This window comes from Pagrus major, chromosome 14 (genome assembly GCF_040436345.1).
Source record: "Pagrus major chromosome 14, Pma_NU_1.0".
Taxonomy (NCBI): Eukaryota; Metazoa; Chordata; class Actinopteri; order Spariformes; family Sparidae; genus Pagrus; species Pagrus major.
The window spans coordinates 25,796,196-25,813,695 of NC_133228.1; the positions used below are offsets into that span (position 1 = coordinate 25,796,196).

General features: G+C 38.8%; 2 protein-coding genes across 6 annotated transcripts in view; both read left to right on the plus strand.

The window, feature by feature from the left end:
• Nucleotides 1–16,629, plus strand: part of LOC141008081 (uncharacterized) — a 17,027-nt gene extending 398 nt beyond the window's left edge. The window contains exons 1-18 of one of the 2 annotated variants that reach the window (XM_073480282.1): nucleotides 1–32; nucleotides 1,667–1,775; nucleotides 2,873–3,035; nucleotides 3,149–3,341; nucleotides 4,194–4,295; nucleotides 4,779–4,880; nucleotides 5,369–5,470; nucleotides 5,954–6,055; nucleotides 6,544–6,645; nucleotides 7,129–7,230; nucleotides 7,812–7,919; nucleotides 8,559–8,660; nucleotides 9,127–9,195; nucleotides 9,927–12,024; nucleotides 12,107–12,175; nucleotides 12,918–13,040; nucleotides 15,295–15,381; nucleotides 16,276–16,629. The exon at nucleotides 1–32 is cut by the window's left edge and continues 398 nt beyond it. In XM_073480282.1, coding sequence (XP_073336383.1) covers nucleotides 1–32; nucleotides 1,667–1,775; nucleotides 2,873–3,035; nucleotides 3,149–3,341; nucleotides 4,194–4,295; nucleotides 4,779–4,880; nucleotides 5,369–5,470; nucleotides 5,954–6,055; nucleotides 6,544–6,645; nucleotides 7,129–7,230; nucleotides 7,812–7,919; nucleotides 8,559–8,660; nucleotides 9,127–9,195; nucleotides 9,927–12,024; nucleotides 12,107–12,175; nucleotides 12,918–13,040; nucleotides 15,295–15,381; nucleotides 16,276–16,502 — 3,992 coding nt within the window. In that variant the 3' untranslated portion in view covers nucleotides 16,503–16,629. The remainder of the gene's footprint in view (nucleotides 33–1,666; nucleotides 1,776–2,872; nucleotides 3,036–3,148; nucleotides 3,342–4,193; nucleotides 4,296–4,778; nucleotides 4,881–5,368; nucleotides 5,471–5,953; nucleotides 6,056–6,543; nucleotides 6,646–7,128; nucleotides 7,231–7,811; nucleotides 7,920–8,558; nucleotides 8,661–9,126; nucleotides 9,196–9,926; nucleotides 12,025–12,106; nucleotides 12,176–12,917; nucleotides 13,041–15,294; nucleotides 15,382–16,275) is intronic. The other variant, XM_073480283.1, reaches the window with a different exon arrangement.
• LOC141008555 (filamin-C-like) overlaps nucleotides 1–17,500 on the plus strand; it is a 74,220-nt gene that overhangs the window by 10,262 nt on the left and 46,458 nt on the right. The gene's annotated exons all lie outside the window — the stretch shown is intronic.

Here is a 17,500-nt window from a genome sequence, read left to right on the forward strand (position 1 = left end):
CAAAAGAAGATGGAGCAAAAGTTAAACACAAGGTAAGCAAATTTGTATGAATGAACAATTAATAAAACCAATGCTCAACCACAGATATTTGTTTATCAGCTCTAGTTAACAAGATAGCTAATTAGCTCTAACTGCTAAGTATTGTGCTAAGTGTAGCCTTGTATTTTGCTGAGTTTTCACAATATAGTTGCATGTAACTCTGTATGAGGGGGTTTATGCAAAGTAAAGGACCATAAAATTGTGTTAATTAGCTGTGGTTATTAAGCAGGATAGCTAGCTCAAAAGCACACATGGGCTGATTGCAGCCTCATGTTTTTCACAATATAGTTGCATGTAGTTCAGTTTGAGGGAGTGCTTAACTAGTGCTCAACCACAGATATTTTTTTATTAGCTCTAGTCTAATTAATAAGACATGCAGGTGTTTGTTAAACAGGTAACAGGCTGCAAAGAGAAAACACTGCTGCTCTGGCAGTGATAACTGTGTGTCTTTGTTAGTATTAGCACAGTATGTGTGCAGTGATAACTGTGTGTCTTTATTTGTATTAGCACAGTACACATGTGTGCAGTGATAACTGTCTTTGGCCACTTGTAGCAAGGTTTGTTGTAGGCAACTGCACTTGATAGAGTTCTTGAAGACGTTTTGCCTCTCATCCAAGAGGCTTCTTCAGTTCAGTTCTTCATGGCCTTTCCAGGTTAACAAAAACATGGAAAACCTGGAAAGGCCATCTCTCAACAGGGGAGGTGGTCTAAGACATAATATATCTGCCACATATATTGCAGTTTTAAGATCACTCTCCAGAAAGTTTTATACCCACCTGAAATCATGAGGTGAAACCCAAGGTCCACACAATGGAAGAGGGGCACCTGAGACACACGCCCCTTCTAGGTGTTAACGACCACACAGTGGTTAAATACCTGAACTCCCAAACCAGTCAGTCAGAACTGAAGAAGCCTCTTGGATGAGAGGCGGAACGTCTTCAAGAACTCTTATCAAGTCCAGTTGCCTACAACAAACCTTGCTACGAATACCATGACCTGGATGACTGAGAATCTTCACAGACATGTCTTTGGCCACGTTTCCCAGATCCAGTTAAGAAGATCTTAGTGCTAAGAGTTTCTTAAGAGCACTCTTAGAGCCTCCTGTTAAAGAAAAACACGTTTCCCATATTCGCACTTAGCTTAAGATCTTTCACTAAGAAGGGAATGTAAGATTGAGCTGACCCGCTCTTAACAGTCTTCTTAGCGACCCAATGCTCACAGATTCAACCGCATCATGCAAATGAATATTATATTAAGCAAGGAGATATTAAGACAGTGTATATACGTATATATATATACACCGTATATATTTTGATCTATTTTATACTTCAGATTTATATTGTTTAGCATTACTTGGTGACAGAAAAGAACAAAGTTTATTCTGCAGGGAAACCTGTGTCCTTAGTGTGCATATGACAAATTATGAAATTCAACCAGCTATTTATTTCCTGTCCAGCATGACTGGCCATTTGCAGAGTTTGATATCCAGCTGATCATTTGAATCACGTGTGATGGAGCAGAGAAACATCTAATCCATGCAGGGCATGGATACAGTGATATTTCTAATAGTGTTAAAGACTAAGAATTCTGACTGAATATAATGCAAACTCTTTTTTTCTCTCTTAAGTTTGAAATGCCACGAAGGATCAGCCCCCTTCAGGATGCCATTTGTCATGTTATTTCAAGGACCGACAAAACAGACAAATTGGAAGTCAAGTACATCAATGCAGTGAAAGGTAAGGTGTTGTCTGATGTGATTTGCTGGGTAATACTTACATGATACACAATATACTGTGCATAAAACATGCACAATTATTACCAGATGAGCATGAAATGCAAAACCTGAGGTTACATTAGATACTAGTAGGGCTGCAATGATTAGTCAACATTATTGACATCAACAACAATTTGTTGACACATAATGTTATGCTTGATGTGTTATTTAAAGACCTAAAATCAAAGAGCAAGCAATGTAATTAAAACTGCAGGAGTTCATTTGTTGTAGCAATACACTACAGGAAGTAAGGGGTGCAGTATCGCTTCCATTGTCTACCATGACTGCATTCTGCACCGCAAACATGGGCAGAAAGGAGAGAAATTTTCTATGGGAGAGAGAGTATGAGAGCAATTTTCAGACAACAAGCCAAATTAGTCAGTGAAGTGTAGCATGTAAAGCAGACTTGGCTCTCTAAAGCATCACTGCAGCAATGTAGAGTGTATGTGTTTACTGTTAGTTGGCATCGGGTTTTTTTTTTTTTCGGAGTAGAGTATTAACTATATTGGTTAAGCTAAGATAGTTACAGTAGATCGAATACTAATGTTCACTGTCTGTGTGGTACCAATGGACTCTTGGCCTTTCCCAGCTGAAAAAGTTGAATATGTTTAAAGTGCAAGGAAGACTGCAGAGACGGAACGTCAGCATTAATCAACTTTAACCAGCTGTGTTTGTATAGAACACTTTAGATGGTGAGCCTCATATGAAATAACAGTTAAGGTGTAACATCAATGCAAAGGTGATGAAACGATTGAAATGGGGAAAATAGGTTAGATAAGGTTTGAACTAGAATGATATAAAACACAACATACAAAAATTCTTGTAATAATAATGATAATTGGAAACAGATGAGGGGTGTGACAGAAATAATGTAATCATTAAAAAATGATCTGCTCAACCCCAGATTGAAGCTTCTAAGTCAGATACAATATATCAAGGTCATTTTTCGTAACTGTCATCTTTATTCTGCAAGTTGTGTTTTACACATTACCATGGACCTAATGGCAGAATGGATGGCTTTACCTGTTTTGTTGAAACTATTGTTGCTTTCTTCTACAGGACGTGGTGTATTTGCAAAGGGTACAATCAGCAGAGGACAATTTGTTGCTGAGTATAGGGGGGACATGATAAATGATGCAGAATATCAGAGCAGAAGAAGAGTTTACCACCCAACATGTGCTGCGTTTATGTTTGCATTCAAGTGGAGAGGGAAAACATGGTGGTAAGACTTAATTTCTCCACCTATTCTACACCACACTAGACCATATTAGAATATTGTGAATGGGACTCTGATCTGGTGTTTTTCTTTTTGTCATGTTCCCATCTATTTTTAAGCATTGATGCCTCAAGAGATGATGGGTCATTGGGGCGGCTAGTGAATGATGAACACAGGAGGCCAAATTGTAAGATGAAAAGGACTGATGTGAATGGAAAGCCTCACCTCTGTTTGTTTGCCTTGGATGATATTCAAGAAGGAGAAGAAATTACCTATCATTATGGAGACGGGGACTGCCCATGGAGAACACAAGTATGTTATACAGTACACATTATACAGAATGGCTCTGTGTAACAGAATCAAAGTAACTTTTGAAAGAATCCTAGTGGTATAATATTATGAATATAATTTATCACTACATTTTTTTCATTATTGCATATTATTGAAAAAAATGCTATGACGTTTGATGTTTTGAGTATGATGGTATGCATCTCATTCAATTGATTTTTGTCTAAAACTTGAACCTTGAGCAAGTGTTCATTCATTTTCTAAAATGCTGTGAAGGTTAGTGCAGATTAACCAATGGTTTATCGTTATCTCTCATTCTAAAATATTCATGTTCAATGTGTTTAGATGACCAGCATTAATTTCTCTCACTTCTTTAAGTAGCTTTAATGAGCCACAGTTTTGATGATAGTGTAGTGTGAAAAAACACTTTAACATAACCCATGAAGAATGTTAATGTTGGCTATGTATTTCAGGCAAATTTCATGTATCAATGAGATTATACTCCTATTTAATCATTACTCTTAATCTGGACTCTCACGTTGTCCCCACATCACACCTTCACCCTTTCTTGTCTGGGTAATAACTGTGTTTGGAAAATCAGACTACTGGTAGTCTGGTCCCCATAAGGAACTGAAACATTGTGTATAGAAATGTCCCCATAAAGCCTGTTTGATTTTACGATGTGTGAAAACAGAGGTTGGCAAGATAGAGAGGAATGTTTACTATGAGGTTGTTGTCTCTTGACGTTTTGTGCATGCTGACATGCATCTCCTCTAGGAGATTCTGTCTGCATAATTGTTCACTCTTTTTGTATTCTCTAAAGTTAATTGAGTTTGACTATTGGTTTCTTATATTCTGACATGTTGTTTTACTAAGATGACCAGCACTGCAGCTGATGATGTGGCTTCACATGACTCTAGTCCATCCCTGTCTGTGAATCCGATGGATGATGCTGCTGGTCCAAGCAACACTCAACAGGTATTTACATATCCATCACTTTTTTATGTTATTTTTCTCTTTATATCTGAGCATTTCTGATGATGGACATTAATTTTCATGATAATGTGTTGTGCATTAACATGGCAGGCAATTTCACATAATGCATTCAAAATGTTAGTGTTAGCAGAGTATTTCAGGCAGATTTAATTTATCACAGGGATTATTCTCTTGTTTAGTTATCACTCTATTCTGGACACTCACGGTGTCCCCACACCACACTTTCACTAAGTGTCTGAGTAAAAAGTGTGTGTAAAATGTTTTAACATGGTCCCCATAAGGAACTGAAATATTGTGTATAGAAATGTCCCCACAAAGCCTGTTTGATTTTACGATGTGTGAGAACAGAGGTTGGCAAGATAGAGAGGAATGAGTCTGCATAATTGTTCACTCTTTTTGTATTCTATAAAGTTTACTTGAGTTTGACTATTGGTTTCTTATATTCTGACATGTTGTTTTACTAAGATGACCAGCACTGCAGCTGATGATGTGGCTTCACATGACTCTAGTCCATCCCTGTCTGTGAATCCGATGGATGATGCTGCTGGTCCAAGCAACACTCAACAGGTATTTACATATCCATCACTTTTTAATGTTATTTTTCTCTTTATATCTGAGCATTTCTGATGATGGACATTAATTTTCATGATAATGTGTTGTGCATTAACATGGCAGGCAATTTCACATAATGCATTCAAAATGTTAGTGTTAGCAGAGTATTTCAGGCAGATTTAATTCATCACAGGGATTATTCTCTTGTTTAGTTATCACTCTATTCTGGACACTCACGGTGTCCCCACACCACACTTTCACTAAGTGTCTGAGTAAAAAGTGTGTGTAAAATGTTTTAACATGGTCCCCATAAGGAACTGAAATATTGTGTATAGAAATGTCCCCACAAAGCCTGTTTGATTTTACGATGTGTGAGAACAGAGGTTGGCAAGATAGAGAGGAATGAGTCTGCATAATTGTTCACTCTTTTTGTATTCTATAAAGTTTACTTGAGTTTGACTATTGGTTTCTTATATCATATTCTGACATGTTGTTTTACTAAGATGACCAGCACTGCAGCTGATGATGTGGCTTCACATGACTCTAGTCCATCCCTGTCTGTGAATCCGATGGATGATGCTGCTGGTCCAAGCAACACTCAACAGGTATTTACATATCCATCACTTTTTTATGTTATTTTTCTCTTTATATCTGAGCATTTCTGATGATGGACATTAATTTTCATGATAATGTGTTGTGCATTAACATGGCAGGCAATTTCACATAATGCATTCAAAATGCTAGTGTTAGCAGAGTATTTCAGGCAGATTTAATTTATCACAGGGATTATTCTCTTGTTTAGTTATCACTCTATTCTGGACACTCACGGTGTCCCCACACCACACTTTCACTAAGTGTCTGAGTAAAAAGTGTGTGTAAAATGTTTTAACATGGTCCCCATAAGGAACTGAAATATTGTGTATAGAAATGTCCCCACAAAGCCTGTTTGATTTTACGATGTGTGAGAACAGAGGTTGGCAAGATAGAGAGGAATGAGTCTGCATAATTGTTCACTCTTTTTGTATTCTATAAAGTTTACTTGAGTTTGACTATTGGTTTCTTATATTCTGACATGTTGTTTTACTAAGATGACCAGCACTGCAGCTGATGATGTGGCTTCACATGACTCTAGTCCATCCCTGTCTGTGAATCCGATGGATGATGCTGCTGGTCCAAGCAACACTCAACAGGTATTTACATATCCATCACTTTTTAATGTTATTTTTCTCTTTATATCTGAGCATTTCTGATGATGGACATTAATTTTCATGATAATGTGTTGTGCATTAACATGGCAGGCAATTTCACATAATGCATTCAAAATGTTAGTGTTAGCAGAGTATTTCAGGCAGATTTAATTTATCACAGGGATTATTCTCTTGTTTAGTTATCACTCTATTCTGGACACTCACGGTGTCCCCACACCACACTTTCACTAAGTGTCTGAGTAAAAAGTGTGTGTAAAATGTTTTAACATGGTCCCCATAAGGAACTGAAATATTGTGTATAGAAATGTCCCCACAAAGCCTGTTTGATTTTACGATGTGTGAGAACAGAGGTTGGCAAGATAGAGAGGAATGAGTCTGCATAATTGTTCACTCTTTTTGTATTCTATAAAGTTTACTTGAGTTTGACTATTGGTTTCTTATATCATATTCTGACATGTTGTTTTACTAAGATGACCAGCACTGCAGCTGATGATGTGGCTTCACATGACTCTAGTCCATCCCTGTCTGTGAATCCGATGGATGATGCTGCTGGTCCAAGCAACACTCAACAGGTATTTACGTATCCATCACTTTTTAATGTTATTTTTCTCTTTATATCTGAGCATTTCTGATGATGGACATTAGTTTTCATGATAATGTGTTGTGCATTAACATGGCAGGCAATTTCACATAATGCATTCAAAATGTTAGTGTTAGCAGAGTATTTCAGGCAGATTTAATTCATCACAGGGATTATTCTCTTGTTTAGTTATCACTCTATTCTGGACACTCACGGTGTCCCCACACCACACTTTCACTAAGTGTCTGAGTAAAAAGTGTGTGTAAAATGTTTTAACATGGTCCCCATAAGGAACTGAAATATTGTGTATAGAAATGTCCCCACAAAGCCTGTTTGATTTTACGATGTGTGAGAACAGAGGTTGGCAAGATAGAGAGGAATGAGTCTGCATAATTGTTCACTCTTTTTGTATTCTATAAAGTTTACTTGAGTTTGACTATTGGTTTCTTATATTCTGACATGTTGTTTTACTAAGATGACCAGCACTGCAGCTGATGATGTGGCTTCACATGACTCTAGTCCATCCCTGTCTGTGAATCCGATGGATGATGCTGCTGGTCCAAGCAACACTCAACAGGTATTTACATATCCATCACTTTTTTTATGTTATTTTTCTCTTTATATCTGAGCATTTCTGATGATGGACATTCATTTTCATGATAATGTATTGTGCATTAACATGGCAGGCAATTTCACATAATGCATTCAAAATGTTAGTGTTAGCAGAGTATTTCAGGCAGATTTAATTTATCACAGGGATTATTCTCTTGTTTAGTTATCACTCTATTCTGGACACTCACGGTGTCCCCACACCACACTTTCACGAAGTGTCTGAGTAAAAAGTGTGTGTAAAATGTTTTAACATGGTCCCCATAAGGAACTGAAATATTGTGTATAGAAATGTCCCCACAAAGCCTGTTTGATTCAAGACGTGTGAAAGCAGCCAGAGCTTGGCTGGGTAGGAAGGAATGGGTACCATGATATTTGATGTTTTCTCTCAGAAATCGGTGTCATGCATTTCATTCGAGAGAGATTCTGTGCGGACAATTGTTCACTTGTTTTTTCCCTATTGTGTTGTACAGAGCTTACATCAGATTCACCATTGGTGTCTTGATCGATCATATTCTGAAACTGTATCATTGTTCAATGTGTTTATAGATGGCCAGCATTACAGCCAAACATGTGGCTTTAGGTGACTCTCATCCCTCTTCCCCATCTCTGAGTCACATGGATGATGCTAGGCGTACAAACTACACTCTCCAAGAGGTATATATACATTTTACTCACTTCTCTTTACAATTCTACAATTCATTTAGCAGACGCTTTTATCCAAAGCGACGTACAATTGAAAGCATTGACGAGGCTCTTTATCACGTTTTTGAAGTTCTCTCACTTTTTTAAGTAGCTTTAATGAGGAAGGACCACAGTTTTGATGATAGTGTAGTGTGAAAAACACTTTAACATAACCCATGAAGAATGTTAATGTTGGCTATGTATTTCAGGCAAATTTCATGTATCAATGATATTATACACTTATTTAATCATTACTCTTAATCTGGACTCTCACGATGTCCCCACATCACACCTTCACCCTTTCTTGTCTGGGTAATAACTGTGTTTGGAAAATCAGACTACTGGTAGTCTGGTCCCCATAAGGAACTGAAACATTGTGTATAGAAATGTCCCCATAAAGCCTGTTTGATTTTACAATGTGTGAAAACAGAGGTTGGCAAGATAGAGAGGAATGTTTACTATGAGGTTGTTGTCTCTTGACGTTTTGTGCATGCTGACATGCATCTCCTCTAGGAGATTCTGTCTGCATAATTGTTCACTCTTTTTGTATTCTATAAAGTTAATTGAGTTTGACTATTGGTTTCTTATATTCTGACATGTTGTTTTACTAAGATGACCAGCACTGCAGCTGATGATGTGGCTTCACATGACTCTAGTCCATCCCTGTCTGTGAATCCGATGGATGATGCTGCTGGTCCAAGCAACACTCAACAGGTATTTACATATCCATCACTTTTTTATGTTATTTTTCTCTTTATATCTGAGCATTTCTGATGATGGACATTAATTTTCATGATAATGTGTTGTGCATTAACATGGCAGGCAATTTCACATAATGCATTCAAAATGTTAGTGTTAGCAGAGTATTTCAGGCAGATTTAATTTATCACAGGGATTATTCTCTTGTTTAGTTATCACTCTATTCTGGACACTCACGGTGTCCCCACACCACACTTTCACTAAGTGTCTGAGTAAAAAGTGTGTGTAAAATGTTTTAACATGGTCCCCATAAGGAACTGAAATATTGTGTATAGAAATGTCCCCACAAAGCCTGTTTGATTCAAGACGTGTGAAAGCAGCCAGAGGGCTGGGGAGGGGATTTCTAACTCCATTTACATTACATTTTAAACATTCTTTAATGGTAAATATTCACATATATATTTTCACTTTTTATTTGCAGGCTATGACAGTGCCCCAGGACACATTTGAGGTTTTCGTACCAAGACTGAGACGGACTAGAAGTGTCATTGTAAGTTTATCCATCATGTGGGGAAAAACAAAACAGATTAAAAAGAAGTTGTTTTTTTACTTACTGCTAATGTATTTGGACCCTCAATCATATATTATTGAATGGACTATGTCACCAAATTAAATTTAAATTTTAGCAATTGTTACAAGCAAAAGGACCTAATTCCCATACTTTTTCAAAAGGAAAAAAAAAATCATTGATTGTCAACTTACCATTAAAGGAAATCCATGATGAAAAAGCATACAAAAGAAGCCACTAATGCACTCTAAATCTAAACAAAAACACTTTGACTGTCAGTCTTTTTTGTGATAGTGTGTGGATTGCCAATTGGTGTGTCATTTACTGTAAGGTGTGAGGTTTCATCTTGTAGTCATAGCTCAGATGATCACATGACATAAATACATGTTAACCCATATATGTTTTAGACAACTCACACCTTAATTGACACACCTGTTAGCAATCCACAGACTATACAAGAGGAAGGCTGGCTGACAGTTGAAATGTGTTTGTTTGCTCTGCCTCCCTGGCACAAGCTGAGTCATTAAGATATATTTTTTGCAATGACATTTGCTAATGAGCACTTTAATTGTTGACAAGTTTTTTCACTTTGATCTATCCAGCACTTTCTTTCTTCATGAAAGAAAAATGGATTTAGAGGAATTTCAAAATATTTTTTTATTTTCAATTTCATTGTAATTACCCAATTGTAACAGTATTTGAATTTATTTCAGATGAAGGACACCGTTTTTGAAGATTCAGATGAACTTTATTGTACTACGCCAGAGAGTGGAGAAGATTTCATCCCCGATACCACCTCCAAAAGTGATACTGACAGTGAAGCTAGCCTCAAACTCAAACCAACCTCAACAAGAAAACATCAATATGTTGATAATAAATCTGTCATGTGGTCCCCTATCTGTGACTCTACAACACCAGACAGCATGGAATTTGACAAGCAGAGTCATACATCTAAAGTCAGAGCAGAAGAGGAATCCTGTTCCAGTGATGCAGAAGAAGAACCCTGTTCCAGTGATGCAGAAGAAGAACCCTGTTCCAGTGAAGCAGATGAACAACCCTGTTCCAATGGAGCAGATGAACAACCCTCTTCAAGTCAAAGCATAGGCACCGTAGTTGTTGGTCCATGCAAAAGAAAGGCTGGGAAAAGAGTGTATGATAAGAGACATTATTGCTTGTATTGTTCTAAGCCTTATGCTAAAATGGCAAGGCATTTAGAACATGCACATGATGGTAAATCTGATGTTGCTCGGGCTCTAAGCTTTACAAAGGGCTCAAAGGAAAGAAAAAAACAGTTGGATTATATTCGGAACAAAGGAAACTATGCTCACAATGCTTCTGTCATGCAGTCAGGAAAGGGAGAATTAGTGCCATTTAAACGTCCTCCTAAACAGGCACAGGGAAATGACTTTATGCACTGTGCACACTGTCAAGGACTTTACACACGCAAAGTCCTGTGGCGACACATGCGTAATTGTCAACTCAAACCTGGATCAGTCGCCTCCAAGCCAGGAAAGAACCGTGTTCAGTCCATGTGTACATACACAGGGCCTGTGCCGACAAACACAAGTGAACAGTTGTGGGGAGTAATTACTTCTATGAATCCTGACCCGATCGCACACATAGTAAAAAATGACCAAGTCATTATTGATTTTGGGCAACACTTGTTAAATAAAAAAGGGATATCAGCAAAGAATAAACTGCAAGTGCGAGAGAAGATGCGAGAATTGGGAAGGTTGATTCACAGTGCCAGGAGAGTGACTTCCTTGAAAAATATGGAAGATTTCATTAGTCCCAAAAAGTACATGGAGACTATTAAAGCTGTCAAGCTTACATGCGGGTATGAGAGTGAATCAAACAGGTTCTTGATTCCATCTCTAGCAAACAAACTTGGGAACTCCTTAGTTAAAATAAGCAAACTCTTAAAAGCTAAGGGTTTAATCTCAAATGATGAAAAGCTTGTTAAGAATGCCAGCAACTTTGAAGTGGTCCATCAGGAAAAGTGGCATGAGTTGATCTCAGCTACAGCATTGAGGAACATTAGGGAAGCAAAGTGGAATATGCCCAGTGTCATGCCCTTCACCAAAGATGTCCAAAAAATGCACGCATATCTCACACAAGAGCAAGATAAATGGTCCAAATTCCTCTCTGAAAGTCCCTCTACAAAAGCCTGGAAGGAGCTGACAAAGGTGTGTCTTGTCCAGCTCATCCTCTTTAACCGCCGCAGGGAGGGAGAGGTGGCAAGCATGCCCCTATCTGCATTTCTTTCAAGAGACACTTCTGATCCACACGATGATCTGGACTGGGCACTCTCCGAAGTGGAGAAAAAACTCTGCAGACACTTCACTAGGATTGTTGTCAGAGGAAAGCGTGGTCGCCCAGTCCCAATTCTTCTCACTCCTAAAATGCTGAATGCCATAGAACTCCTTGTGTCACAGAGAGAAGCTTGCGGGGTTCTGAAAGACAACGACCACATGTTTGCACGACCAGGGGCCATGACGCACTTCCGAGGGTCAGACTGCTTCCGTGCCTTTGCAAAGCAATGTGGTGCTGATTGTCCCAGGGCACTGACATCGACCAAACTGCGCAAGCATGCAGCAACCTTGTCAACAGTGTTAAACATGACAAACACAGAGATGGACCAGTTGGCCAATTTTCTCGGCCATGACATTAGAGTCCACAGAGAGTTTTACCGGTTGCCTGAGAAGACCTTGCAGCTTGCTAAGGTCAGCAAACTCCTGATGGCTCTCGAGCAGGGAAGAGTGGCTGAGTTTCATGGGAAAACTTTGGATGAAGTAGAGATAGACCCAGATGGTATGTTGTTTTTTCTGTATTTGCCATCTGTTCCTTTTTGTTTGATTAAAAGGGTAAACTGCACTTTATATGACTTCTACAGAAAAACTTCTCGACAGTGACGAAGATGACGAGAACATGCACGAGGGAAACCCTCCACCTACTGATGATGGTATGTACTGTGTTGTCAGAAGGTTACATACTTTTCTTCTATTTTAATAAACTCGCTTTTGTTGAGGTCCCAGCGTGTAAAGGTACATAAATGAGTTTCAGCACTGTGAATTTAGCTGGTAAATATCTGTTTTTGTTAGCTTTTTTCCACATACAGTAATGGGTGGGGGGTTGTTGTTAATGCAGTGTGTTTTCTTCAAATGGGCTATCAATAAAATGGCATGTGGACATGATGTAAAAGAAACCCACATAACTGCACTGCAATGTGTTCTGAAATCAAACATACTGTAATTCCTGTTTTTCTCTTGTCAAGTAGAGATCTAATGATATTGAAATGTCATGTCACCATTATTGTGACCAAAATGATCACATGATCAGTATAATTGATACATTGTCACAATGTGCTCAAAATGTTCATGAGGTACTTATACACACACTGATATGATTTTGCCAATCCTGTACTTCTGTTGGCTTAAACATTTAAACGATAACATACATGATGAAATGTCATTCAAAGATATGAAATATTAAGTGCATTGTGATGATGATACCTCTATGTCAATTTTAGGGGGAAAAAATCAAGACCAAATTGCAACAATTACATTTACTAAACAGCTGAAGACTTTTATGTTTCTCTATTACATAGGGTTAGGTTATATAGGTTAAATACACATTTTACAATTGTTAACTGTCAAGATGCTATGAGACTCTGAAAAGGTTACTTTCCATATGACCACCAACAGAAGAGACACTTCCCCCTCCTGAGAAGAATGAAACGCCACTAGTACCACAAGAGGGACGCACACCTCCTTCATCAGATGATGAGATACCATCAAGAGTCAGCGTTAAGAAGTCTTCCTCCAAAGGTTAGTAGTCTTTAAAATGCACTTCGTGTTCGAATTTGGACTAAAATCATTAACTATTCTGATGATATAAACATTAGGAATAATTGGCTCCAATACCAACCACTTGTCCCTTGTTCAAAAGTTAATATTTTTTTTGCTTTAGTGACACCTCACACATCTGAATAGTGTTTTCCTTCTATAAAACAACACTGAGAAAGGACTTTTGATTGCAAAACAATAATTTATTTACAAATATGTAACTGTGTGCAATTTCAAGACTTGACAAAAATGAACTTTTTTGTACAGAACGTCACAGCAAAAGCGAATCGTGCCTGTCAGCGTGAGTGCATGTCATGTGACTCCTCTCCTCTCTCCTCCTTCCTCTCCTCTCCTCCTTCCTCTCCTCTCCTCCTTCCTCTTCTCTCTCCTCCTTCCTCTTCTCTCTTCTCCTCACCTCACCTCACCTCTTCTCTCTCCTCTTCTCTCATCTCCTCTCCTCTCTCCTCCTCTCCTCTCATCTCCTCTCCTCTCCTTGCCTCCTCTCCTCTCATCTCCTCGCCTCCTCACCTCTCTTCTTCTCTCATCTCCTCACCTCACCTCTCTTCTTCTCTCATCTCCTCACCTCACCTCTTCTCTCCTCTCCTCCTTCCTCTCCTCTCCTCTCTTCTTCTCTCATCTCCTCACCTCACCTCTTCTCTCCTCTTCTCTCATCTCCTCTCTTCTCCTCTCATCTCCTCTCCTCCTCTCCTCTCCTCTCTTCTCATCTCCTCCTCTCCTCTCTTCTCCTCTTCTCTCATCACCTCCTCTCCTCTCTCCTCCTTCCTCTCCTCTTCTCATCTCTCCTCTCCTCTCCTCTTCTCTTCTCTCATCTCCTCTCCTCTCCTCTCCTCTCCTCTCTCCTCCTCTTCTCTCAGCACCTCCGCTCCTCTCTCCTCTCCTCTCTCCTCCTTCCTCTCCTCTTCTCCTCTCCTCTTGCATTTGTGAGTGTGTGCGTGCGTGCGTGTGTGTTTTCACCACTACACAGAATAGTTCAGCTTTGTTAGTTAAGCTGTGAAACACTCTCCTGGGTGCAAGGGGACACAACAGGATGTGCACCACATTTTGGTCTCCCTGTGCCGGCCCCTGCATGCGCAGACTCTGCACCTCCTTGTCGGTCTTGGCTTCCTGCTGGTGGGCATCAGGTGGTCCAGTTTGTGTTTGCCTATCTGTCCGTCTAGCCTGCGCTCTGGATCGGTGGGCTACGCTATCTGCAAATGTACGTTCAGCGTGGCAGGACGTCCCCAAAGTGTGTGCGTAACCAAGCGCACTCAGCCAAGTGTTGACAAATGGGACAGCCCCTTTGTGTAGCGGTTGACACAGTTGGGCAGCACAGTCTTTAATCAGCCTTGGACATGTAGTGTTATGTAAATGTTTCGCTGTCACTCGGTGATCATCTTTCGTTCCTTTAATTAACTTAGTACGAACATAACACTCGGATGAATGAACACTGTCTTTCGCGGGCTGGACTCACCAGTGTGTTACTCTTCAAAAGGTCCGGTCTTGAACAACCACTATAGTTCCATATGCTCTGCATTAATCCATACAACACAGGACATACACCATCTGGACCAGTTGCCTTCCCATAGCAAAGTCTCCCGAGCTCCAACCTCACCCCTGTCTCTGTGACAGACAAGGGTGGAGGAACAGGTGTTAGAAGGGGAGTAGCTACAGCAGTGGAGATGTACCTGTACCTGTTGAAGAACTGATTAAGTTAGTCAGCTCTTCCAACATCACCCACTATTGGCTGTCTTGTCTTTTTGTTGTAGCCAGAGATGGTATTGATTCCTTTCCACACCTCACGGATGTTGTTGTGTTGTAAATTCCTCTCAATCTTTCTTTTGTAGTCCAACTTAGCCATTTTCAGTCTCTTCTTCACTCATGTTGTACCTGTTTGAGCCACTCTTTGTCACCGTTTCTAAAAGCTTCCTTTTTTTGGTTGAGGATTGCCTTTATGTCACTTGTGATCCAGGGTTTATTTTTGGGGAAACAGCGTATAGTCTTTGTAGGTATGACTGTGTCTCTACAGAAGTTTATGTACTGAAATGTAAGACTGTAAAAATCACTTTATTTGACTGGAACACAGAAATGCATTTAGAAATGTATTATAACTGTGCATGAGCTTTGAACTTTTTAACACTTTCCACAAATTGATATGAAAAATAGAAATAAAAAATAAAAATGATAAAGCTTCACAACACACAATTTCACACAATTTTTTAAAAATAATTTTCCATAGGAGCACACCTGAGAAAGAGACGCAAACCACCATCATCAGATGATGAGATGCCATCAGGAGTCGGCGCTAAGAGGTCCTCCTCCAAAGGTAAACTCAAAAATCATGCTGCTTTTTAGAGAATGTATTGTCACTGTACAAATTAAAATATAGATTATAATCAAATTATTGTGGGCACACTTGTCTGTAATTTTGCATTGAAATGTAATTATCTCAATTTATTTTCTGCTTCTCTTTTGAGATGCAACTGTTGCTGCCCCAAGCTTACCTTGTAAAAAAAAATCACAAAAAATCTCACAAAAAAAAAAATCTTACATAGCAAAAAAGTAAAATTATGAGAAAAGTAAGTCTCTATATTACATACAATTTTTTTTTATGGTTAAAATTGTAACTTTTTTTAACTTTACTTTTACACATTCCTTGGTTTCCTGAAAATTTGTTCCTGAAGGTTACAGAGGTATTACCAACATAATTCATTAATTTTTTCTCAACTTTATATGCCATTTATTTATTTCAATGTTTATGCCAATTGATCATGTGCCCTGGCTATTTGGCCAAAGGGATGTCCCTTTGGGTGACTGGCAAGCGCGCATGACTCTTACCCAGGAGGTGTGGGTTCAATCCCTGCCCCGGCGCTCTTCACCTTGCCACATTATATTTTAACGATACTGTGATAATACTGATAACTGTTTGTCACAATAATAGTGATGTGGCCTTTTCATATTCTTAATTTTCAACACAATATGTATCTTATTGGAAAAAAGAAATAATTCAAAACATCTGCTGCTTTTCCCTTGTGATTAAGTCAGTCCAAATGACAGTACGCAGATTGATGTTTGACTGACAATGTAAGTAAATATTTTCATTTTGATTGAGGAACCTAATCCATTACTGAAAGGGTTAAGACCTTTAGATTGGAAATCAAGCACATACTCTCCTTAACTGTTTCAATCACAAAACTCCTTTTTTTCTCACCACTTCAAGGCAAAGCCACACAGAGGAAGAAAAGGCCCTGGCAGGAGACAGAAGTGCAGGCGGTGGAAAGGCATATGAAGAAGTTCATCACATCTTGCATTGTACCAGGAAAAATGGACTGCGAGAAGTGCTTAAGGGCTGAACCAGAAGCCCTTCAGAGCCGGGACTGGCAGACCCTGAAATTTTATGTTTATAACCGCATTTCAGCCTCCAAAAAGAAATTGCAATGTAACTAGCTTTTAAGTTACCAACTCCCTGGTAAGGCATTTTTTTCCCATTACACACATTTCAATTTGAACATTGTCCTCTAAAAAGATGTCAACATTTTATGTTTGATTTTTTGTTTTAAATATACATATTGGGAATCCCTTTCATTGTTTACTATTCATCACAGATCCCCGTTAGTCATCATTGTGGGAAGACTATTCTTCCTGCAGTCCTATGTTAAAACGTAAGAGGAGGGTTTTTTTGTTTGTTTGTATGCCATTTGAACCAATTTGAGTCAATTTGTTCAGTTGCACTCAATAAAAATGGTTGTCATACAATTTATGTGTGTGCAATATCTATGTGTTGACTTGATTTACAAAAAAAAAAAAAAATTAGTTTAATCTATCAATATTCACATTCATTTGACGGTTTGATTTATTCAGATGCTTGCCATTTGTCATTAGTAATATGTGGGACCCATAAGTACAGTTGTTTATGAAACATGGGCACCCCCATCTGCAGTTATTTTTATTTTAATTATTATTCACCATTATTATTATTTCATATTTCACCATTATTTTATTCACAGTAGTTGGTCTGAATGTTGATGAATGTTACCGTAAGAGTGTGTGTGTTAATGTGAGGCAGAGAATAGAGATTAGTGCAGGCACTGTGGGCAGCCAGGGGTCCAGGTAGGGGTCATCAGGGTCAGGAAGGCGCGTACGTGCTATAGTAAACAGAGCGCCGCAGTGAGCGACCACGTAACTTACCGTGTCTGTATTCCTGTGTTATCAGGTGAGCATGTTGGTAAATTATAAAGAAGTGTACTCTGTCCAAGTGTGCAACAAATACACTTGGTGCAAGGTCCCCAATAATCACATGTAATTAGTGGGGACCTTGTGTGAGTTATGTAAATTAATTTACATATATACAAATGAGGTCCTCATGAACCATGTTAAATCGATTTTTCCCAAGTCCCCAGTTGGCATGGTCCAACTACTACTTCACCAATTCTGATATTTGAAGT